Raw genomic sequence first — 23,757 nt, forward strand, 5'->3', positions numbered from 1 at the left:
CCCGAGGGCGATCAAGCTCCCTACCCAAGTCCTATGTGCTACCGATGTTTGCTTACCCATCTGGGTCTCTTCATATGGGTCATCTTCGAGTCTATACCATCTCCGACGTAATCGCCCGCTATCGAAGAATGCGAGGTTATGATGTGCTTCACCCAACTGGCTGGGACGCATTTGGACTCCCAGCAGAGAATGCTGCAATCGAGCGCGGTCTTGATCCTGCTGTTTGGACCGATGACAACATTGCAAAAATGAAACAACAGCTCAAGAGCATGAACACAAGTTTTGATTGGGATGCCGTAGGTCAGAGGATTGGAATACATGTACATAGCGCTGATCAATCCTCCGTAGGAAATATCAACATGTTCGCCGTCGTTCTACAAGCACACTCAAGACATTTTCCTCAGGTTATATCATCGTGGTCTGGCATATCAAGCGGAAGCGCTGGTTAATTATGATCCTGTCGATAAAACGGTTCTTGCCAATGAGCAGGTCGACCACAATGGGCGGTCGTGGCGATCAGGAGCTCTAGTGCAGCAGATCAAACTACGCCAGTGGTTCTTCAAAATAACGGAGTTCAAAGAAGATCTACTACAAGATCTGCAATATCTGTCAGACGGAGGAAAGTGGCCAGAGAGAGTCATAACTCAGCAGCGGAATTGGATAGGCCGCTCGACAGGGGCACGCATCCAGTTTGGCTTAAGAGATGAATCTGGAAACTCTTCCCTTGTCCATGTCTTCACCACCCGTCCGGATACGCTGTTTGGAGTCAAATATGTTGCACTCTCACTGACACACCCTCTCGTGGTACGGGCGGCCGCGAAGTTACCTGAGTTGCAGAAATTTCTCGACAGACGAGCTTCTTTCCCGCCCGACTCCAAGGAAGGCTTCGAGCTGCCGTATTTGGCCTTCAATCCCCTTTCACAAGTCGGAGATTCAGATGCTGAGCCATTGCCCGTTTATGCCGCCCCATATGTGCTGGCAGACTACGGAGAAGGCGCAGTGATGGGTGTCCCAGCTCACGACTCTCGCGATCTCAGCTTCTGGAAACTCCACAGACCCTCAGATCCTGTCACAATTGCAATATCGCCAGAGCCTTTAGCTAACAGGGCCTCTCGTGTGCTTGCCATCGATGTGGTCGAAGCGTACACAAATGACGGGTGGCTGACTTCTTCATGTGGTCCTTACACGGGTCTACCAAGCAGTAAGGCGAGAACCGAGATTGTCTCTGGACTGGAGAAACACGGTCTTGCGGAAGCAGTCGAAACTTGGAGACTTCGTGACTGGCTTGTGAGCCGCCAAAGATACTGGGGTACGCCAATCCCCATCATACACTGCCCGGCCTGCGGACCTGTTCCTGTGCCCAAAAAAGACCTTCCCGTGGTATTACCTCGACTCGATTCATCAATCAAAGGACAATCCGGTAATCCACTGGATAGGATGGCGGAATGGGTCAATTGCCAATGCCCATCCTGCACAGGTCCGGCGAAGCGAGAAACGGACACGATGGATACATTTGTCGACTCTTCCTGGTACTTCATGCGATTTCCAGACGCGACGAATGAGCTGGAACCCTTCTCCCCGCAATCCGCAGCCGATATGCTCCCTGTGGATACTTACATTGGAGGCGTCGAGCATGCTATTCTACATTTACTCTATGCACGTTTCATTTACAAATTCCTGTGCAGCGAACGTCTTATTTCCAGCGATAAGGCCCATGCCGAGCCGTTCCAACAATTGATAGCGCAGGGGATGGTGCATGGGAAGACATTCTCCGACCCAGACAGTGGTCGGTTCTTGTTGCCCAGTGAGGTCGACTTTGACGGCGAGGCCGCAACCATCAAAGCCTCTGGCAAGGCACCCAACGTCACTTGGGAGAAGATGTCCAAGAGCAAGCATAACGGTGTGGACCCCTCGGTCGCGATTGAGAAGTTTGGAGCAGATACTTTACGAGCCCATATTCTCTTCGCTGCACCAGTTAGTGAAGTGCTGCAATGGGACGAGGAAAAGATTGTTGGTATACAGAGGTGGTTTGGCAGAGTTAACCGCGTCATCTCCGAGCTGCCTTCCCAGGACCAATACGTCTCACAGATCACGATACCTGAACCGAGAGATCTTAACACAAGTGATGCTGAGGCGCTGCTCTTGACGCAAGGGACCTGCAAGAGCATCTTGCAGACATTCTCGAGCGACATCTACAGCCTGAATACAGCCGTCTCGGACCTTATCAAGCTAACAAACGGCCTCGAAGGAATCGGCGTCAACAACCTGACACCTTCTGTCGCTTATGTCGCCGTGACCGCGCTCCTAAAGATGATGGCGCCAATCACTCCGGCATTCGCCGAGGAATGTTGGGAAAGAGTGGTGCCGGGCACAGAAAGCAGGAGCATCTTCGATGTGTCATGGACGGGCGATGCCATAACGCCTGAACAAGAGGCTGCTCTACGGAGTCGCAAAACAACCATCACATGCGCCGTGCAGATCAATGGAAAACTACGGTTCACAGCACCAGTACCGTCCCCTCGCGCAGACGGCAAGGCTGGAACCGATCCAGCGGCACGAGAGGCGGAGATCATCCGTGCTATTCTAGAAACGGAAGAAGGCCGAATGTGGCTAACGGAGAAGAACAACTGGGAAAAGAAGAAAAGAGTAATTGTCGTTGGAGGCGGCAAGGTGGTGAACGTTGTATTCTGAGACCGCGCGGTCCTGACACAGCCCAGTGCTTGTGCTCACTCTTCATGGCATGTACAACATTGTGGATGACATTAGAAACACTCAGTCTTGGGGGAATGGCAGGGGGAACACGTCATTTGAAACATGAGGCTAAACCACGGTATTGCTACGTCCCACGTTCCCACTCGAATGTGTATCTGCACATGGTCTTTCACTTACATATCTGTGTCACCACCGTAACTTGACGCTCTTCACCTCTGAAAAATTGGGGAGTCTATCGATACAAAGGTCGAGTCTTCACCAACCCAACCCAACAGGCAGACGGTAACCGAAATCTCACCAGTGAACTGAAGCCAGCCTGATAATCTCAGGTATATGAATGATGTCTTAGGCTCAAGCCGCTTCGGCCTCGTCTAGAAACTTCGGGCTCTTCCCCTTGGATCATCATTATCATGACTCTGACGAACTCCCTCGACGGCCAAGGCGGAAGCGAAGGCAAAGGCGTCGTCAAAGGAGACACATTCCCAGCCGCAGCCTCAGGCTCAAGCGCAGCACCAGCACCATCCCCATCCCCATCGCCGCCGCGCAGCAAAAAACTCACACTTCCCGAAGAAATCACCTCCAGAGTGATCAGCTACATCGTGAGGGACGGGCTGTGCATCTCGACCGACGCGCGTCACGACATCGACGTGGCGACGATCCGCTGTCTCATGAGGACGAGCGTGTCGGTCAGACGCGAAACCCTGCGCCAGGTGTTCCGCCAGCCGCTGCGCTTCTGGCTCAGCGGCGTCAAATCGTGCGATTGCCAGCCACTACTGGAAAGCATCGGGCACAAGGAGTGTCGCTGCACGCTGCTCCTGGAGAAGATTGCGCGGATGCCGCTCATGAGGTGGCGCAGGGTCGTTGTGCATTTCGTCCCGGTGGTGTCTGCGTGGGGGTTGGGTGATGGGGTTGCCACCCTCCGAGGGGATTCACAGCAGACTGATGACGATGGAGGAGGAGGAGGAGGAGAGAAAGAAGCAAAAGAAAAAGAGGTATCCGCTCGCAGCGAGTTCCTCGTCGGCGCGCAGCGCGTCAAGCACTACTCGCGAAGTCTCGCGACGACGCTCTACTTTGTGTTCAAACAGTGGGCCGGGCTGGACTGCGACGCCGCGTGTTGCGGAGCCATCGAGATGACGCGCCGCCGCTACTACGGTCCGCTCTACTGCTCGTACGACCCCAAACTGCCCGGCCCTGCCATTCGAGGTCGACTTTATGTTCGAACCAGGCCCCGTCTCCGTCACCGCCGACGCCAACGCCAACGGCGGTAGCGGAGACAGAGAGGCCGATCATCCACCACAAATGCCCCTGTGGACGATGAACATGGTCGAGAGCCTGCTGATGCCGTGGTGGCGGATCGCGGCCAAACGGGCTCCCGCGCGCCAGATCCAGCTACCGGAGACGATCGCCGCGGCCTTCACCACGGCGCGGCGGGACCTCCTCGTCGCGGCCGGGTTCCCGCACAAACCGGCCGCGGTGGCGGAGCACCTGCGGCGCAACTTTGCCGAGTTTTGGTCCTTCAAGCTCGAGCCGGTGCCGCGCTTAGACGTGGGCAGCCTGTGGCTTTGCGTCGTCGCCGTCGACGGCTCCCGCGACTGGTACCTGGACCCGGCGCCGCTGAAGACGGCGCCCACGAAATGGACCATTCGCGGCATTCCTGTGCTTCGGATTGATGTGGTCGGGGGGTCTGGGTCAGAAGAGGATGTGGACAAGGGCTCTGCCGGCGGCGACTGCGGGTCGTGGACAGGACGGTTCCTGGCTTCTGATGGCTAATGCTTCGCCCAACTCAAACAAAACGGTTTGTTTTCTCAAGTAATGAGTTCCCGGCCCGTCCAGGCCAGGCCAGGCCAGACCAGACCAGACCAGGTACAGGACGTGCTGTATGAGGTACCAGGTGACACTAGCTTAGAGGGACGCATACTACTTATACACACTGACAAGGCCAGACATCCATTGCGCTCTAGGGACGCTAATCAAGAATCATGTCATATCATTCATTCACATGAGCTCTGACGCTGAGAAGACTGTGCTAAGCTTGGACGTAACGCTGAACCGAAAAACAAAAACAACCAACCAACCAACCAAATTAACGTGATCGTAATGAACGCTGCTGCGAGATTGTAAGAAAGGGTTTGGTTGGTCCCCGGTTCATTCCACCACATGTACCATACCACGTAAGAGAAGCGTAAAAGTATTGCATGTATGTCCTCGACGGCGACGAGCCTTGCACGGAAAATGCGAGCGAATTTGACCAGATGTCCCGAAGGCCATGCGTGGATTCGGTGACCTGGTCCGAAAGGGCCATAAATGGGAGCCTCGATCGATCTTGTTCGATTCGATCGAGCCCTCTCAGTTGGCCATGGTTTCTAACAAGTATGAATCCCAGATTGACTTCACGACTTGCCATGCTTCCAGCATAGGACGGTCCCACCAGGACGTGAGGTTCTGGGAACGACCACACAGTATAGCGTATGGAGTCTCACCTTTTTTGTTCTTGATATTCCAATCGGCGCCGTTGCTGATCAAGGCCTGGAGACAGGCTTGAAATTTATTGCCAATGTCAGTTTCCCACCTCAAGCCACGACACTTGCATAAATGGTGCAAGGCTGTGTCACCCTCGTCATCGGTGAGATTGATATCGGGTACCTCAGACGCAAATCGAACGACGCCATCGGCATATGTGACCCAAGCAGCTATCATCAGGGCGTTCCTTCCATATTTGTCGGTGCAATACAGATCAATATCGTCTCGGGAGGCCAAATATAACGCGGCCTCTGGGTGACGACCGTAGAGAGCATGCACTAACGCATTCCGGCCGTCGTGAGAGTTGGAGTTTGCTGGGAGGCCAGCACTGAGGAGGTACTCGATCACAGGCACCGCGCCGGCATCGGCAGCGCAGTGAAGGGCCGACCGTCCATAGCGGTCACAAACGTCTGCTTGAATGCCTCTTTGGCCCATGAGATACTGAACCACCTCCAAAGAGCCGAAGCGTGCCGCTGCATGGAGTGGCGTGTAGCCTTTCTCATCTGCCACATTCAACTCACGCCCCCCACTATAAGCCAACAACTTCTTGACAATCCCGAGGCGTCCCAAGCTAGCCGCGTAGAATAGGGCGGTTTCACCCCATCTGTTTTGTGCAGTGGTATAAGAGATGGCAACTTCGCGGGCCTCGCTCGAGTCCAAAGCAGATATCAGTTCCAGCAGTCGGTCAACTACCGCCTCGTCCCCATACAAGGCTGCGTTGTGTAGATAGGTTTCAAAGGCTGAGCCTCGATGTTGATACCACGATATGGCCTCGGGTTCGGCAAGCATCCGGAGCGGAACAGCCTCAAGCCGAGACTGTAGCGCAAACGTTAATGGAGGCAGACCATGATCATCTAGGTCGTTAAGTATGCCATTGTTCAGATCGATCAAAAGATTTGCTGTTGACACATGGCGCTGATCTATTGCGTACCACAGTGGCGTACGCTGGCTGGAACCGCGCCAGCTTGTCAGTAACGTCACCCAGGATGTTTTGTCGTCTCCAAGACGACATCTAAATTCAGCTGCCAACTCCCTGCACTCTAGACAGAAGCCGTTCACACGCTCGTTCAGGTGTGTTTGGGGTCCACGACTGATATAGTCGGTGATCCAGTTATTCGAGCCGATGAAGGCGAGAAGGTGAAGGGCACACAAGCCATGTACGTTAGCGCTGTGGAGATGAGATAGTCGCAGCGTAGCGGTGACACGTCCGGTGTTGTCGAGGAAAGAGAAGGCCCTCTGCCTCAAAGACATGTTATCGCTGCCAGACGATACGTGCCAACTCCAGTATTCTGCGCTATATGCGGCAAACGGAAAAGCATCCTTCTGGTCAATCGTACTCTTGCCACCGAAGTGGCAGTCTGCAAACGCATCTAGATATAGATAATTCAAACAACAGCTGGCAAGGAAGTCATGAGGATCCGGCATGAGTCGACTACCGAGTGATTCCAAGAAGCTTTGTGTGGTGTAGTGGACCAAACTAACAATTTGGGTCTCAGAGTCGATGGTTACCAACCCGGCACAGCTTGAGATTACGTCGTCAGGATCGTCCAAGTCGTACTCTGGATCCAGTTCTTTGGTTTCCTCGTCGACGGCAAGGGCGTGTCTTATTTCGTCGAGAGTGAGCGGCCGCACGCTAAATGCGACGCAAACCAAGACTTTCCTGGCGAGTGTACTGTGCTCTTCAGGTTGGCTTTGTATCCTTTGGAGTGTGTCCATGTAGGCTCGATCGAGAGCATCACCGCCTTGGGCGAAGGCCTTGAGGGCTTGCAACACGTCCCTAGGCTTCGTTTTCGTCGCAAGGGTGTCACAGTGCAGCTTTGCCAGCAAAAACCTGGAGGAGTGTTAATGAATCATGCACTGCATGTCTGCCTGTAGCAGGAACGCTCACATGCCCCCAGCACTATCACAGATGGCGTCTTTGATCTTTGGGTGCAGGTCAGTCTTCTGGGCAATGCATCTGATCTTAGGTATCAGAGAATCACAAAACTTCTCAAGGTCGTCATTTCGAGCATGGATCGTCAGTCGTCCATCTTTTGGGAAAACCCCGTTGATTTCCGGATCGGGTCGCGAAGTTGCGAGCACCTTGATAGCCACCTGGGATTTCAGCTTTTCCTGTAGTCCAAGTATGAAACCAAGGATATATTTCCACGGCCTCTCATCAGATGCTTCTGGTCCCTTGCATTCGTCCAGAGCATCCATGACGAAGGTGACCAAAGAAAAGCTTGACAACAGCTTTTCGAATATCGCACACATTTCTTCCAGGCTGGGAGCCGCGGGCGCCATGTGCTTGTGCTGCTCTTCATAGACGCTATCGACTGCATTGTTTTTGGTTGGCTTCTGCAGATACAGTTGCCGCACCATACTGGAGACGATGTGATGGCACGACTGGGTAGCAGTCCTTCGAAAGCTGTTATAGAAGAACACGAGTCCCGAGTTGTCATCCTGGGACACCCGCGCTTGCAGACTGTTAATGATGATTGACGCAGTGAAAGTCTTGCCAGCTCCTGGAATGCCCGGAAGTAGTAGCGTTGAGGGGCCTGCATCGTTGAGCCACCTGCAATATATCGGGTCGGTGAAGACCCATTGCCCTGTCCCTGCTTGCACCTTGGTGAAGTAATCGTGTTGATGAGCAGAATAAGTGCCAGGTGCAAGCCAATCCGCAACGAGCTGGACTTTCTCCTTGTCATGGTTTATAGTTAGCCTTGCCAAATCTTGAGCTATCTCGCGCTGTAGTGTACTAGGAAAAACACCTTAGTCGGTCCTGAATTCGGGTACAATCTCAGAGCTCACCTGTCCAGACTTTGGCGTACAGCGACTAGCAGTTGGATGGAAGAGCTGAGTCGAGAGCGCAGTTGGCTTGCCTCCTTGGGATCCCATCGGAGACGCTTCCATATCCGCTGTGGCCCTCTTCGTGGCACTATAGTTGCCGAATCAAGTTCAGTATGAGCGTCGATAACCGTGTTCAGGTCCAACAAGACAGTCTCGCAGTTCGTCATGGCATTTCGCAAATCATCTTTGATAGAGTCTGCAAGCTCGTCATCTTCAACCTGAATCTTCAGGTCATTGACAACTATCTGGAGGGTGCGTGTCCTGTTGTAGTCAGAGGGTTTCAACACGAAATGTGAGGCAAAAGTGCCAACTCATCAGCCAATGCATTGTATTCCGCTGGAGCGCCCTTGAAACGTCTCCTGGTCCTCTCAACCAATTGTGCTATTACTAGAATATCACCAACGGAAAATCCAAAGCTCATGGTGTAGCAAGCGAAGTCTCCAATATGAAGGCTATAGGGTGAAAGGGTTGAAAGAACATGTAGGTAGTTTCCAGCCTCAGTTTCTCAACTGGGCACAGCCTCGCAGCCTCGCAGTCTCGTCGCCTAGTGGCCACGAGCCAGTCAGCCTCGTAGCCTTGCAGCGAGATGCGGAGTTCCGAGGTTTATCCGATGCGCTGAAATTGTTCGCCATGTGAGATCAACCACTTTGATGTTGCCATTTTGGATTCTCTGACCCAGTGCATACCTCAGCATGCCACCTGCTTTACGGCATCCGAGCCTCTTTCGATGGGGCCATTGCCCGCGAACCAGGTCTCGCTCCTTGCTGCACCACCATCGCTTCTTTGCGGCTGTGGCGGACGCATTGAGGTAGGTCTCTGGCCCCTATCCCGCACCTCTGTACTGACCTCATTCAGGCCTTACGATGTCGTGGTCATCGGAGGTGGTCATGCAGGGACCGAAGCCAGTGCCGCCGCTGCCAGATCAGGTGCCCGTACAGCACTCGTCACTCCGTCATTGTCCAACTTGGGCGTCTGTTCCTGCAATCCTAGTTTTGGAGGGATAGGCAAGGGGACAATGATCCGAGAGATTGATGCGCTCGACGGAGTCGCGGGTCGTATAATCGATAAAGCTGGCATCCAATTTCGCATGCTGAACATCAAAAAGGGTCCTGCGGTCTGGGGGCCCCGAGCACAAATTGATCGAGACTTGTACAAGAAATATATGCGAGAAGAGATGTTGTCAACTCCAAACCTGAGCGTCCTAGAGGGCAAAGTCGCCGATATCATTGTTTCAAGAGAGGGTATAGAGGCGGGCGACAAGATATCGCAGGGACGCATAACCGGGATTCGTCTGGAAAGTGGTCAAGTCATTCCTGCCTCCCATGTGGTCATCACCACGGGGACCTTTCTCGGCGGCGAGATTCATATTGGGCTGGAGGCTTATCCTTCTGGTCGAATGGGTGAGGCTGCAACCTTTGGCCTGAGCAAGTCTCTACGGAGCGCAGGCTTCACCTTGGGACGACTGAAGACTGGAACTCCTCCACGGCTGGACCGCGACACCATCGACTTCAGTGTTTTACAAGTGCAGCCAGGCGATTCACCGCCAACACCCTTTTCCTACCTAAACAACACTGTTGAGATTGGAGATGCCGGCCAATTGAATTGCTGGACCACCTACACCAACGAAGCGTCCCACGAGATTATCCGGGCTAATCTGGACAAATCAATTCATATTCGAGAAACGGTGAAGGGCCCTCGATATTGTCCGTCTCTGGAGTCCAAGATTATCAAATTCAAGGATAAGCAAAGGCACATGATTTGGTTGGAGCCCGAAGGCCTTGAGCCAAACAAAATCATCTACCCCAATGGCATCAGCATGACCGTGCCAGCTGATGCGCAGTACGCCATGCTGAGAACCGTCAAGGGCCTTGAGAATGTCAAAATGCTCCAACCTGGGTATGGCGTCGAGTATGACTATATTGACCCACGAAATCTATTCCCAACACTCGAGACAAAGCTCATAAAAGGACTTTTCCTCGCAGGCCAAATCAATGGCACCACAGGTTACGAGGAAGCTGCAGCCCAGGGGATAGTGGCCGGCATAAATGCCGGCTTGTCCGCTCAAGGGAAAGGCCCATTCACTCTCTCCCGCGCCGAAGCATTCATCGGGATCTTGATCGATGACCTCATCACAAAGGGCGTGAGTGAACCGTACAGAATGTTCACAGCACGAAGTGAATACCGAATGAGCTGTCGCTCCGACAACGCGGATTTGCGTCTGACTGAGAAAGGTCGCGTTGCTGGCGTTGTGGGCGACACGCGTTGGTCCCATTTTACGAGCACTCGTGATCAAATGGCAGAGTTGCAGAGAAAACTCGAAGAAGTTCGGTACCCAAGCCCGGAATGGGTGAAGATGGGGTTCCCTTCACGAATTGACTCAAACCGCCGGAGCGCCTTTGATATGCTTCGTGTGACTGGCGTCGACATGAATAGCATCTCGGAGCGCGTCCAAGCCCTCCCATCCATCTCCCATTACTCATCCAAAATTCAGGACAGGGTACGAATTGAAAGCCTGTACGCTCCGTACATATCCTTCCAACAGAAAGCCGCGCAGTCCTTTGAGAGAGACGAGGCTCTCGCTCTACCCGTGGACCTGGATTACGATTCGGTTTTCGGATTGAGCATTGGTGAGAAGGAAGTGCTGAAGCTGGTGCGGCCGGCCAGTGTCGGGATGGCCAGAAGGATCGAGGGAGTAACGCCGAATGGGGCGCTGCGGCTGTTGAAGTATGCGAAGAGAAATGGCCGCACCAAGATTGCAGAGGACGAATTGATGCCTAAAAGCGATGGAGCTCCCGTTGAAGGATCTGTTGCTGTGTAAGATGAATTGGGGGGGAGGGGGGGGATTTGTACGATATACAGTCTTGAGTCGAGGACGGTTGCATAGCGACGGCGTCATGAATGCTGGACACAGTGGCTTCTTTTGCCGGGCCAAAATCTTGAACCCTGTATCTTCTCCTGGTATATGTCATGTCTCGAGTGGCCTCTAGGTCGCAGTAGTTGGCGAATACTTTAACATGGATTCCGCCCCTTACAAAATACCTTAAGAATCAAGTTGACGTCGAGAAATGGAGACACTCTGCTTAGTCATCCGTCTGCCATCAAAAAACCTCACGTGAAACATGCTGTCAACATCTTGCTCACACTGTTCTACTATACGACACGACGATTTACGCCAAACAAGGCTGCATCCTACCATCGCTAGCCCCCGCGCGGCACATACACAACTCTGTTCGCCAACAAGCCTGACTATCTGTGCCACCTTCAGGTGTCCTTCCGCACGGCTCAAATAAATAATCAGGGGCCCCGAAAAATCCATCTTCTCTCGTTTCCTCCCCTGTCCGTCTGGCTACTGCTTCCGTGCAGGTCGAGGATATTGAATGACCTTTTCCACCCGACAGAATGTCCTGCCCATCGCAGGCTCGGTGATCTTCCCACCTACCGCCGCGATGAGTCGAGCTGCGGCGGCCAGACTGTCCGTTCACGGACCTCTTTCGTCGTCCGCTCAATGTGCGTCTCTGATCAGAATCGCCTCGCGGACTTGGAGGAGCGGTTATGATATGCCACGAGGGGCGAACCGGTATCGAAGCGGTCGCGAGATGCGGATTTCTGCTTGTCAAGAGAGCTCCTTTTCGACTTCTACGCCCGTGTCGTCGCGAGGGACCGGGGCTGGACGTCCCGGAGTTCCAGTCTTGCCGCGTTCGTCGGCTGTATCGAGGTATACATACGCTCTCTCTCCCCTTGGTTTATTTTTTCATTCGGTCCGGTGTCAAGATCCGTCAGCCTTCAAATGCGCAAGTCAGCTAACGGCATGGCGTGTTGAGCAGATCATACCTGAAATCTCCAGAGCTCAGAAATTTGCAGAGCTTCCGTCCGACCAGCGTCATCGTTGGCCGAGTGTCGGATCTACGAAGCTTCTCGACGACTTCCCCGATATCGAGGCCTGATAAGCAGCACGACTCTAGCACCAAGTGAGTGATACGATGTTTTTTTTTTCTTTCTTCGCCGTTCCCCCCTTTCTCTCTACGCTCTCGAGATTTTGGGAAATCCGTGTTTCCGTTGACACGGAGCAAGCACCTTGTATTTTTTCCTCTAGAAGAGGCATCACAGCGGGTGCGAGCACTAGAAGCCCTTTACTTTTCCTGGGTTCTAGGAAGAAGAGCACATGTTCCCAGCAGTTGGTCGCACTCTCCACGGGTTGAGTTCAGATGTATAGCCCTGCTTGGCCCAGGGGGTAGTGATTCTACATACACGTCCCCACCTAAAGAAACCCAGCGAGATGTACCCTTTTTATTCGGAAACATGTTTGGCAACGTCCCTTTTCTTGTCTTCCCAGCTTTGAATTGAGTTCCAATAGCTTGCTCCCCACTAACATGCCTCTTCCTCCCAGCGGCACCAAACCCTCAACGACCTCTCCACTCCCGGGCAGAAAACCCAGCACAACAACGCCGACGATCCTGCCTCCCCCACACCTCCCGCGATCCCTCACGACGCAGACGCACGAGAACATCTACACGCTGCCGAACGCGCTGACGTTCTCGCGGCTGCTCGCGGCGCCCCTGGTCGGGTACTTTGTGCTGCAGCACGAGGCGCTGATGGCGCTGGGCCTGTTCGCGTACGCGGGCATCACGGACCTGGTGGACGGGTGGCTGGCGCGGCGGATGGACGCGCAGACGGTGGTCGGCACGGTCATCGACCCGATGGCGGACAAGATCCTGATGACGACGTGCGTGGTGACGCTGACGGCCAACGGCACGCTGCCGCTGTGGCTCGCCGTCGTCGTGCTGGGCCGCGACGTCGCCCTGGCCATTTCGGCCATCTACTTCCGCTGGATCTCCCTGCCCCCGCCCAAGACCTTCACCCGCTACTGGGACTTTTCCCTCCCCTCGGCCGAGGTCCACCCCACCGAGATCTCAAAGATCAACACCCTCCTCCAGCTCCTGCTGGTCGGCAACGCCATGCTGCTGCCCGTCCTGCCCGCGGCGGTCGTCGACACCTGGAACCTCTGGGGCGTCATGGAGGGCTGGTACTACCTCGTCGCGAGCACGACCGTATGGAGCGGCCTGAGCTACTTGGGCAACAAACAGGCCGTGAGGATTTTGACGAGCGAGGAACAAGCGCACAGGTCGAAAACAATACAGGGATGAGAAGTGAGGGGAGAGGAGAGGAGAGGAGAGACTGTAGAGTTGGGGTTGTCCGTACATGGGAGAGCGAAGAAGAGGATGAAAGTAAGTAGTCCTTCGTCGTCATCATCATCATTATCGTCATGAACGGTAAGATCATATGTATTAGTTCGCACATCTGTGCTTGTACCATCATACTCTTTCAACGGACCCGTCCAGCCAGTATCAAGAACATCTTCTCTTGGCCGTACAACCATCTCAACTCAAAAGGTCCCGTCCCTCCCTCTTTTGCTTTTGGTTTGGCTGAGTGAACAACGATATCCGCAGCTGTGGCGGCGCTATAGTATTGGTGACGGAGCTGCCTTGGGTTGGTGTTTCGTGTATGGCTTTGCATACAGCCTCAATCAGTAGGCAGGGTTCCGCCTGGTGCCTTTACCGTCCAAGGGTCTCTAGGCAGGCCACCACTCGACAGCCCCCCCTCTCCTCCCGGTGGAGCGCACGCCTTCCCAAGTAATGTCGTTGCGGATATGAGCGTGTAGAGATAGACGTGCGTCTGTTCGAAATGACATCGCTCAAAATGACACTTTCTGTCTGCAGGCCGGGTCGTCATCTCAGCTGCCTTCAAGCCAGCAGACTTCTCAAACGGCACATGCATGCACTCAGCGTCGAATAAACCGGTGGCTTCGCTGAATAATCTCTGTTGTATTGGCAAAGGACTGATCTGCATGCCGCCGCCAGCCGCAATGCTTGCATACAGTAGGTCGACACCACGTACCGATAGGTGCATGCGGCTAAAAGCTCTGATATGGGTTTCCGGTGAATTCCCAAGGGCCAGATAGGTTTGATTAGACGGAAAGGGGGATGGAGATTCCATCAGCGGGGTCGATCGCGTCTTCTCACCTTCCTACTGCCCTGCCTAGTCTTTCTCTCGCTGACGCAGGACCCTGATCCGGCCAGCTACTCACCGCATCATCCACCTCTTCCAAGAACATTGTTGAATTAACCACGCTTGTTCCCCCTAGCACAACTCGCACGCCCGGCACTGAAGCATTGACCTGTGCTATCATCTTGGCTTCCTCATACGTGACGCCTCCCACCATAAAGACAATGATATCCTGGGGCTTATCTCTCGTGTGGTGTCCATCCACAAAGGGATATTGTAGTTCCTTTAGCCGGCCCTTGATGAGATTTTGGAGAGTGTTTTCCAGCCGTGGAGAGTGTTGGGTGTAGACATTTTCAACACCCTTCAGGTTAAGGTTGCGTCGAAATTGGCTAAATGGGGAGGAGCCGGACTCGAACAGGTCTGTAAAGCCGATGGCTCCACCGACGGGAGCCGGTTGAAGACTGTGATGGTATGCGAGAAGCTTGGGGATGATAGAGATCTTGTATGCAGGTACGTCGGCAATGGATGTTAACAAGTCAAGGAGAACTGGGAGAGCGTTGTTAGGATTGCGTTCGTAGCGAATGGCATAGAGTGCCACAAGGCGGATTTTATTGTCTGCGGGAATGCTCGGATTTTGAATGTGTTTCTGTAATGTCCTCAAATCGGCGGCATGATTGTCGTTGCAAACCAGGCTTTGTTCTAATTCTGACACATCGAGCAATAACTCGGCGGAGACTCGACGACTGAGTTCGCTGACCAAAGTGACGTGCTTGGAAACATTGCCTGAAAGCTTTCGGAATTCTGGATAGTCTTCCACAAAGCGTTTCATATCAGCTATCGATTCGATCTGGGCAGTGGATTTCGTCCGGCTCTGATATTGGTCGACATATTCCTTGATATTCCCGCCAAGATCGCCAAAGTTCTGATACATGTTTTTCTTGAAGAACGGATCTTGGTCCTGTGAGAGGACGATTTCCTTGAGTTCTGGACGAATATCAGGGACCGCACTCAGGTCGACTCGGCCGTTGTGAATGCCGAGCAATTCATGGACCTGGGCTTGATACGTCCACTGCGTGAGTAATGGAGTGATTGGATCGTCTCTCCGGTCCAAGATCAACAAGAGCGGCGGGGTGTCGGTCTTGCGAAAGTCGAACAGCTGCTCCTCTTGAGTGATTTGGTAGCGAATTTCGGTAGCTAGCTTCTTAGCCATAAGACTGTTCTTTTCGTACCGTATCAATGGGTTCTTTTTGAGCGATAACAGAAGGGCGACCACCCCTTCGGTTGTTCTTTGCAAGGCATCGGTGTTCCAGACGTCTGGACTGTGGCTCCATAGCCTCTGCTTGGGGAAACCCAGGTTCAACGACATCAAGTCCGGGTTGACCACAATATAATCTGCAAAGTATTCCTGGACTGCCTTTACCACCTCATGATCGTCCGCCTCTGCCAACCTCTCCAACGAGGACTTTTTGATAATATTGCTGAAGTAGATGTTGTATTCACCATACTTGGGGTCGCGCAGTTCATCGATGAGGAACTGGATCGAATCTGGTGATGGGCGGACAAAGCACAGACATCTGAGGTGACGCATGCGTTCGCGGGCAGGGTTATCGATTCGGTCAATGAGGTAGATCTGATACCGAAGGAGGGCGGATTGAGTGATTGCGGTGGATACGATGGGAACTGTCTCGGAGTCCAGCAGGAGAATTTTCATCTTTTGGCTTTGGGAAGCAGCGGCGCCTTCGCCAACCCCAGCAATCTTGGAGACATAGCCTGAGATGGCCGAGGCGACGTCCATGTTGATTGTGTGGTTCGGTCGGAGGAGTGGGTGTGTAGGCGGGCAAGCACTGCAAGCTATCGGTACATGATGGTCATGCCGGGGTTAGGACAGAGCGGGACTAAAGCAGTCTCAAGTAGGACAAGAGGTCAAAAGGTCAGAAGGCCAGGATAGAGGTGTGTGTAATTGCGGTCTGCGTCTGGTGAACTCCTCGTGTACAAGTAGATCGGTGATCAGGGTCACGCAGAGCGAGCCTCGTCATGGTGCTAAAGTGACGACGAGGCTGCCACTCAATGAGCGCGTGGTGCCTGGCATGTGACCTGATTTGATGTCATCCTTCCATGTCCCCAAAAAAGTTTCCCCCCACGTTTCCTCATCTCTGGTCGTTTGTTGTCCCCAATACTTCCTTAGATTCCCTCGACAATGTCTGCTGTCTTCGACTGTCCACTGTCTCCCAGGCATCCTCTTGATCTTCTGTACGTTGAATAAGAAGACTGAGAAATCAACAAAGATGCTGCCAGGGATAGACATTCGTGAGTTGGGCTGTTCCATCATCCCTCCGTTCAGGAGAGCTTACTGACAATCTCATCCAGCCTTTGTATGGCTCTCCAAGGCCATCGGGGCCTCTGTCGATGAGCTTAAGCTACTAGCGATCTTCCTAGCCTCATACCCGCTTGCAGCCATCTTGAAACGACTTCCTGACGACAAGCCACAATGGAAGAACATATTCAGCGTGGCCATCACCCTCTTCTATCTGCTCGGCGTCTATGACCTCTGGGGGTGAGTCCCGCTTTATTACCAAGGATGTCGACGCCATCTTTACTCTTCTGTCATACCAAAGATAGACAAGCTGAGAGTACTTTGCAGCGGGACGGTTACTCTTCTCATAGACGCGGTTGGCACCTACCTAATAGCATACTATGTTGATGGCTCGTTAATGCCATGGCTGGTATTTTGTTTTTTGATGGTTCGCTCTCCCTGGACCCGCTGGTTTCTTTACATAGTTCTGACATTATTTCTCAGGGCCACATGTCAATCAGCCACATCGAACGACAAAGGATTGACGACCCAAGTCTCGTAGACATAACGGGCGGCCAAATGGTGCTGATCATGAAACTACATGGCTTCAGCTGGAACGTGCATGACGGCAGACTCAAGGGCGAACTGTTGACTGACAATCAGAAAGACCGTGCGGTATACAAGATGCCTAACCTGCTCGACTTTGCAGGCTATGTTTTCTTCTTTCCCTCCATTTTCACCGGGCCTGCATTTGAGGTAGGTTGGTCTCTGCTTATTTCAATGCTCAGAAACAAGACGGAGGATGGCTCTGAAGGAAACATAACTAATTAGTACCCTACGTTATGAAAATACAGTATGCCGACTACAGACGATGGCTCGACGGAAGCATATACGATTCGACGCCAGGGAGCAAAGCAACAGCACCTCCTACCAAGGGTAAACGGCGCATCCCGCATTCGACAGTACCAGCGGTACGGAAAGCGATTGGGGGTATCATCTGGATTGGTGCCTACCTTCAGTTTTCTCAGTGGTACAACGTCCCATTCTTCCTCTCGGACGAATACATGAAATACTCGTTCCCTTACCGGGTCTGGCTGCTCCAGATGCTTGGGTTCGCCTCGCGGACAAAGTACTACGGCGTGTGGTCGCTCACCGAAGGTGCCTGCATCATGGCCGGAATCAGCTACAATGGCATCGACGAGAAGACGGGCCAGGCGAAGTGGGACCACTTGGAAAACGTCAATCCCTGGGGGATTGAGACGGCACAGAACTCACGCGCGTACCTAGACAGCTGGAACAAAAACACCAATAAGTGGTTGCGCAACTACATCTACCTGCGCGTCACGCCCAAGGGCAAGAAACCAGGCTTCCGCGCCACACTGGCAACGTTCTTGACCTCGGCGCTTTGGCACGGCTTCTACCCAGGCTACTACTTGACCTTTGTGCTGGCAGCGTTCATCCAAACGGTGGCCAAGAACTTCCGGCGTTATGTGCGGCCGTTTTTCCTGACGCCCGACGGGACCAAGCCGACGCAGTACAAGATCTACTACGACGTGCTAGGCTACGTGGCGACGCAGCTGGCGTTCTGCTTCACGACGGCGCCGTTTGTGGTGTTGGGCTTCAATGACTCGCTCAAGATCTGGGCGCGCGTGTACTTCTACACGGTTATTGGGGTGGCGGCGTCGATGGCCTTCTTCGCGTCGCCGGCCAAGCGCGCCTTGACCAAGCGTCTGGACAAACGCAACCACCCATACCTGCGCAAGACCATCGCCGAGGAGACTCAGTACCCGCCGACGCTAGGCCTGCCCAACGACCCAATTCGCGAGATCGACGAAGCCATCGACGAGATCCGCGCCGACATCGAGACCCGCCGGCGCCGCGGCAGCATGGTGACCATGCCCAGTGGCGAGAGCCTCAAGAATGCCATTGAGCTCAAGCTCGGCCGCAAGCTCGAGATGCCCGAGTGGAAGCTGCCCCAGGTCTTTGGTGGTGATCATCAGCAGCAGCAGAATGTCACAATGGACAAGACTCAGGCGAGGCAAATTGCCAAAGCGGCCGCAGCGGCGACAGCAGAAGGGAAAAAAGAGAAATGAGATTTTACAGCGAGGCAAGGGGTTCAACGATACGGTCCAACGATACTAGTTGGAATGAATGAATTTTTCGTCTGTCGATTTCTCGAGCACCAAGAGATGGCGTTCTGTGTTCCTTGCAGGCGTAGACGAGCAACTGGTTTATCACCTCTATGACAGAGGAGCAATCGATATATTTGTCTGCACGAGTACTACAATGCAAGGCAATATAATGCATCATGCATCATGAACTATGAACCACGAATTATGGATGATGGACATTAGTGGATGCGGATCCGCGTGCTATACTCCATACTGCATACTGCATCCATACGTACAGTACTATACATTATCCCTGGTCCTTGGTCCCTATCCGCCTAGGTAAGTAGGTAGGCAGGTAGGTAGATAAGGTACGTACCGAGTACTCCTTACTCGGCTCAGCCTTGCTGGGTGAACAGGCTGGACTTGCACTGTACCGTACCGTACCGGACTAAACTGTACGACTCGACTCGATATAATAATCACGGCAGGCACATACATACAATACATATCTGCATAGGTAGATACCTAGGTACAGTAGATGACCGTAGATCGGGTCCATGTAATAAGTTCATGTAAGTCCTCGGTACATAAGCACATACATACGTATTTGGCACCGAGTGCGGAAATGCCTGGGAGGGAAGGAAGCAAGGGCAGGTAGGTAGGTATGTAGGTACCCCTATCCACACGTAGGCGGCACTCCAACAATAACAATAACGACAAGTGCAAGTACGAGGTACAAATACAAGTATGAGGCTCGCTCGGTACTTGTAGAACCAGCCGAGAAAATCATACCCGGCAAAGCTTCTCGAACAAAGATCCTCCATCTGCATATTTGTGCATACCTCGTATATCTGCACATCCCATCCACCTACTTGTCCCTACTCGTACTATCTATCTATTTTGCCCTTTTTTTTCCCCCTTGGCTGCTTATGTAGCTTACTCTCCCCAGTACCTGTGTACTTGGAGGTGCCTACCTACTAGGAAGGTAGGGTGCTATTACGTAGCGAGTACCATAATAATACCTAGTAGTAGCGATTAATTTGCCCAGTTCAGCGTACCCGCGCGCGTACTTTGTCTCCTTGTGCGGTCACATCGGTCGCTTCGCTGCCCCCTCGCCCCTTCGTCCATCTTCCGTCGTCCGTCGACCGCCTTCTGCCTTCTGCCTTCTGCCTAGTCTCCTCGGGAATTGGCCGATTCGATTTGCAGTCGCCGCCGTGGCCCCCGTGGGCCCCGTGGGCCCCGTGGCCCGTGACCGGGCGATAAAAGAAAATACTCGGTACAAGATCTCGACATCCCTGTTCGCTTGTGGACTGCAGAATTTGGACGGATGAAAGTATAACCTGATCGCTAACTTATAATTTTCCGGGTGGAGCATTCCCCTTTTTTGAAGCTGTACATACATAGGGTGCCTGTACAAGAAGTCGTTGTAATAGTTAACTGGGGTTGTGGGAAAGACACGGTCTTCGTTGTTTGTCGGCCCCCCAAAAAGCCTACGCAAAATCAACAAGACAATCGAGAGGGGACTCTGCCAAAAGAGGTCGAGACGGCAAATGGGGACGGGGAACAGCATAACGAGACAAAGTGCCTGCGAAAAGGAGGCCGCAGGCAGCAGCGCCATGGGAAGAACGTAACTCAGGAGGACTCGGAACAGATGATCAGTGCGTAAGCTTCGGCGCTCAGCCTTGAATTCTTCAACAGATGGGAGTATCCTCTACCAAGACAAGTAATCTGTCCAGCTCCAGTTATGATCGTCTTCTTGTGCCAGGCCTTCTGCTCTGGCGAAAATGCCTTTGTGGTCCTCTTCCTGGGTTAGAATCTCGACTAACGTCTTCAGCTCCCGGGGGATCGATTAATCCAAGAGAGAATATGCAGTTGGGACACCTTGATTTGTGCAATAATGCACTTACTCACATGCACGCCATCGAAAGGATTGCACTTTGCTTGATATCGATTCACGGTGAAGCTGACAAGAGATAGCTCATAGGCTCATCTGTTGGATCAAGTTGTACTCGGTAGATCGAGAACATCAGGGCATAAAATCAAAATAATGGGTTGCATAATGTGAATAATAACGATATGGTTTCCCTGCCAGCAGGCAGTTAGGACAAGGCACACGTTTCAAAGCACAAAGAGCAAAAGAATAGCGCAGTAAAGCGTGGGGTGGTGTCCCCAGTGTTTGCAGAACAGAAACTCATTATAAAGCACCTCGTTCGTCTGATTATGGTGGATCTTTCCAGTTCCAGTGCTCCAGCTCACAAGGGCCAGCTCAGGGCCTCAGGACGATCACTCCCACGATGGGTGTATCAGGAGTGAAGCGATACACGTCAGGTAAACGATGCCACTGGCACCATTCATGCGCAACAAGTCATTGGCTTTCTGAGATCTTGTAGAGTCCTGCAAGACACAGCTTGTGAGACAGAACACTTGAATAGTCCTGTTGTGGACATCCGGCAAGAAGAAAAGAAAAGGGGTCACGAAAGTTTGGCCGAATCTGAGGCTAGAGCACAAGTGAAACCCACGAGAGAACAAAGAGGACCCAAGCTGGCAAAAGGCGCCCAGTGTCTGCCAGCCCGAAGCTGACAACGCATGGGGACTTGGTCTGCCGAATACCTTATAGGCACATCCTGCGAGCGGTCCAAGGATTCAGTGCTTAGCCTTCTCGGTTTGACTTGAAGAGCGAGGGGAAGCGAGATCCAGAGATGTCCTTGGGATCTTGTAGTTCTGGTGCTCTTGTCTCTGTCTCTTGGCCAGTTGCCTAACAGAGAATGGTTTCAGAAAGTTGTAGCAAAGAACGAGGGCACGAGGACAAGGCCAAACTAACAGAAACATTCAGCGTCGCCTAGAGTTGCTGGTGACTGTGGTATTGTAGCGAAGCCTTTTCTTTCCCTGGTGCAGGTGACCCAGATGGAGAGAGGCCTAGATCAGTCGCTGACTATGTTCGTTCTTGTGCAGATAAGCTTCGCCTGGAGCTGCTCGTAGATGCAGTGGAAGCCAGACGACAGATACGGCAGACTCTTGCTTGGTACGTGGACACCTTGAAGCTCAGGGGACAGTGACTAACCGAAACGCAACATCTGGTGGCTGTTGGTCCCCCGGACACTCGACACTCGATGAGGTTGCTTAGGAGTGCCGGGAATGTTGATACCGCGCATGTATTGGACTCCGCTCTTCGAAGAAAAGCAATCATCACAGACCCAGAACACCGACCACTCAATGTCGTGGCTACCTCTTGCCTCCAGGGCACGTCGCACCAGACAAGGGCAATCTTGTCGGGTCAGATGTCACAGGCGGAGACTTCTCGGTTGCCAATCCAACGTCTCCAAAGACAGACTGGGAAGGTCAGGAGCAGGAAGGCATTTGCCAGAGCACGAAAAGTGGCGCCCGGAAGATGTGGCTCGCGGGCTGGCTCAGAATGCCCCATATTGTTGCGACTATGAATGGCAGCAGCATGACTTAGACTTTGAGCTCTTTCTCCCCGGCACCATTGGCATGCTTGGGGAGTGGTTGTACAGTAGTAATGGAGCAATGGAGCAATGGCGAAGAATCTCCACATTGCTCAACACCTCGGTGATTCATGCGGCCAGCGTCCTCTTCTCGCACACGTCTGGTTTTCTCAAGCTTGATTCCTTGCTTGCTATTATTGGGGGATGTGGTCCTCCTTTTGTGCTGGTGTCTCCTCTCCCAGAAAGCTGAGTCGAGTGGACAGACTCTTGTGCAGATCTCGGAGGCGATGGGCTAATAATCAGTGTCTAGGACTTGCCCCGGTCGAGGAGTATCCGTCTGTTAAAATTCTGTTCAAGTCAGAAGTCCCTTGTTTGTTGTCGTAGACGAGACCTCGCTTGAACCCGACCAAGCTGAGGGTGGATGTTTCGAGTGGCGAGTTGGTGTGAGACGCCAGCTGACCTTTCGCCAATCATCTCTCCTCCTCAGCAGTGTGATTCCTTTTGATGTAATGGAGACTGTAACATCAATAGATCAGCATCGGTCCAGCGCGGACGCAGATGCTTGCAACAGCACCCCCCAGTGATATCTTTATGACTGGACATAGAAGGAGTGGTGGGACAGAGTGATTGCCGGCAGATACTCACATTACAAGGAAGCGCTGGTTTGCATACCTGGTTGAAGGCCAAAAGGACGGGCCACGGTCGAAATCCTCATTCTGGCTCTCTGTAAGTGGGAGGACAGGGCTTCCGCTTTGAGTTGAAGGATGATATAATAACTCCTCCTCCTCGTGGAAAGTTATTTGGAGAGAAGAATTTGTTCGCGCGGCTCGAGCCCACAACGGCGTCGACGATGGACCTTGTAGTCGAAGGTGTAGGTACCGCAAAGTGTGAGCTTATTGATAGCGTTTATCTCGAACTTAGTCGTTGCTCCCGACTAACTGTACAAATTGGCTTCACCTTGCCGGTAGATCTAACTTGCAAAAGTCTGAATAAAGTCTGAACAAGTGCCTTGGAACATGTTTAAATAAGACGAAGGGCATCCCTCTGAGCAATTCGCGAGGCATCGTAATTCGAAATAGCAAGCTTGTTGTAACGACAGACAGCATTTGCCTCCCACACCCATCATGACATGATCAGAGCAGAAACACAGCTACAGAAACAGATATGCCTCCCTCGAACTTTTTTTTTTCTCGTCGAGTCCAATGAACCTCCTGGTGGCCGTGTCATTCATTAACCTCCCTCCTCGCCCTCCTACACCCCCACCCTCGTTGTTCCCGATTGACAAATTTGAACTTCATAATTTTCCACCACGGCGTTTCTGTATCAACCCTCTTCCCTTCGATCTCTGCATGCTCAAACCGTTTCAACTCCGATCCAAGCAATATGGAACCCCCTGAAGTCGCGAATAACCGGCCCCGGTCTCCTTCCTCTTTCCTGCCGCAAAGCCAGGATCCAACTCACAACACCTGATATTGGCCTGGCGATGCTCAAGACCGATTCTAACGGATCCACACAAATTTTGACGAAGAGCTGGATAACTGCAATACTTGTCATGAACACATACTCGGATCTTTGACACGAAATCAATAACTCGCAAAACGGACTGTAACACGGCCAGTGCATGAGAAAGAGGATATTAAATGCTGACTTGCGCAGATTTAAGCAAGACGATATTGTTGCTCATCAACCTCCACCACAAAGATACTCCATGACCAAGGCGAACCCACCAAGACGCGATAACCATCTCCTTTCGTATTCCTCCCAAAACAGCGAGGGCAGTTGACTGGTACACACATATTCCCTCGTTGGGCTCGTTCTCTTTCAACGTTCACTGCGTTACGGGCAT

General features: G+C 52.7%; 7 protein-coding genes across 7 annotated transcripts; 5 read left to right on the forward strand and 2 right to left on the reverse strand.

The window, feature by feature from the left end:
- Positions 1-74: 74 nt before the first annotated feature.
- Positions 75-2,691, forward strand: Z517_07979 (leucine-tRNA ligase; the record flags this gene model as incomplete). The annotated part of the gene is made up of 2 exons (XM_013426500.1): positions 75-296; positions 349-2,691. 2 exons carry the CDS (start codon positions 75-77, stop codon positions 2,689-2,691), a joined length of 2,565 nt encoding a protein of 854 aa, XP_013281954.1.
- A 431-nt stretch (positions 2,692-3,122) lies between these two features.
- Z517_07980 (uncharacterized protein) lies at positions 3,123-4,482 on the forward strand (the record flags this gene model as incomplete). Its single annotated transcript, XM_013426501.1, has 2 exons — positions 3,123-3,864; positions 3,938-4,482. 2 exons carry the CDS (start codon positions 3,123-3,125, stop codon positions 4,480-4,482), a joined length of 1,287 nt encoding a protein of 428 aa, XP_013281955.1.
- Positions 4,483-5,058: 576 nt separating this feature from the next.
- Z517_07981 (uncharacterized protein) lies at positions 5,059-8,482 on the reverse strand (the record flags this gene model as incomplete). The annotated part of the gene is made up of 4 exons (XM_013426502.1): positions 5,059-7,063; positions 7,121-7,969; positions 8,023-8,322; positions 8,373-8,482. The coding sequence occupies 4 exons, from the start codon at positions 8,480-8,482 to the stop codon at positions 5,059-5,061; spliced, it is 3,264 nt and encodes a 1,087-aa protein (XP_013281956.1).
- Positions 8,483-8,753: 271 nt separating this feature from the next.
- Positions 8,754-10,879, forward strand: Z517_07982 (tRNA uridine 5-carboxymethylaminomethyl modification enzyme GidA; the record flags this gene model as incomplete). Its single annotated transcript, XM_013426503.1, has 2 exons — positions 8,754-8,869; positions 8,917-10,879. 2 exons carry the CDS (start codon positions 8,754-8,756, stop codon positions 10,877-10,879), a joined length of 2,079 nt encoding a protein of 692 aa, XP_013281957.1.
- A 1,552-nt stretch (positions 10,880-12,431) lies between these two features.
- On the forward strand, positions 12,432-13,205 carry Z517_07983 (uncharacterized protein; the record flags this gene model as incomplete). Its single annotated transcript, XM_013426504.1, has 1 exon — positions 12,432-13,205. The coding sequence occupies one exon, from the start codon at positions 12,432-12,434 to the stop codon at positions 13,203-13,205; it is 774 nt and encodes a 257-aa protein (XP_013281958.1).
- Positions 13,206-14,077: 872 nt separating this feature from the next.
- Positions 14,078-15,859, reverse strand: Z517_07984 (uncharacterized protein; the record flags this gene model as incomplete). Its single annotated transcript, XM_013426505.1, has 1 exon — positions 14,078-15,859. The coding sequence occupies one exon, from the start codon at positions 15,857-15,859 to the stop codon at positions 14,078-14,080; it is 1,782 nt and encodes a 593-aa protein (XP_013281959.1).
- Positions 15,860-16,349: 490 nt separating this feature from the next.
- Positions 16,350-18,450, forward strand: Z517_07985 (uncharacterized protein; the record flags this gene model as incomplete). The annotated part of the gene is made up of 5 exons (XM_013426506.1): positions 16,350-16,371; positions 16,432-16,618; positions 16,706-16,805; positions 16,862-17,113; positions 17,212-18,450. 5 exons carry the CDS (start codon positions 16,350-16,352, stop codon positions 18,448-18,450), a joined length of 1,800 nt encoding a protein of 599 aa, XP_013281960.1.
- Positions 18,451-23,757: the final 5,307 nt, after the last annotated feature.

Source organism: Fonsecaea pedrosoi (assembly GCF_000835455.1).
Source record: "Fonsecaea pedrosoi CBS 271.37 unplaced genomic scaffold supercont1.5, whole genome shotgun sequence".
NCBI classification, from domain to species: domain Eukaryota; kingdom Fungi; phylum Ascomycota; class Eurotiomycetes; order Chaetothyriales; family Herpotrichiellaceae; genus Fonsecaea; species Fonsecaea pedrosoi.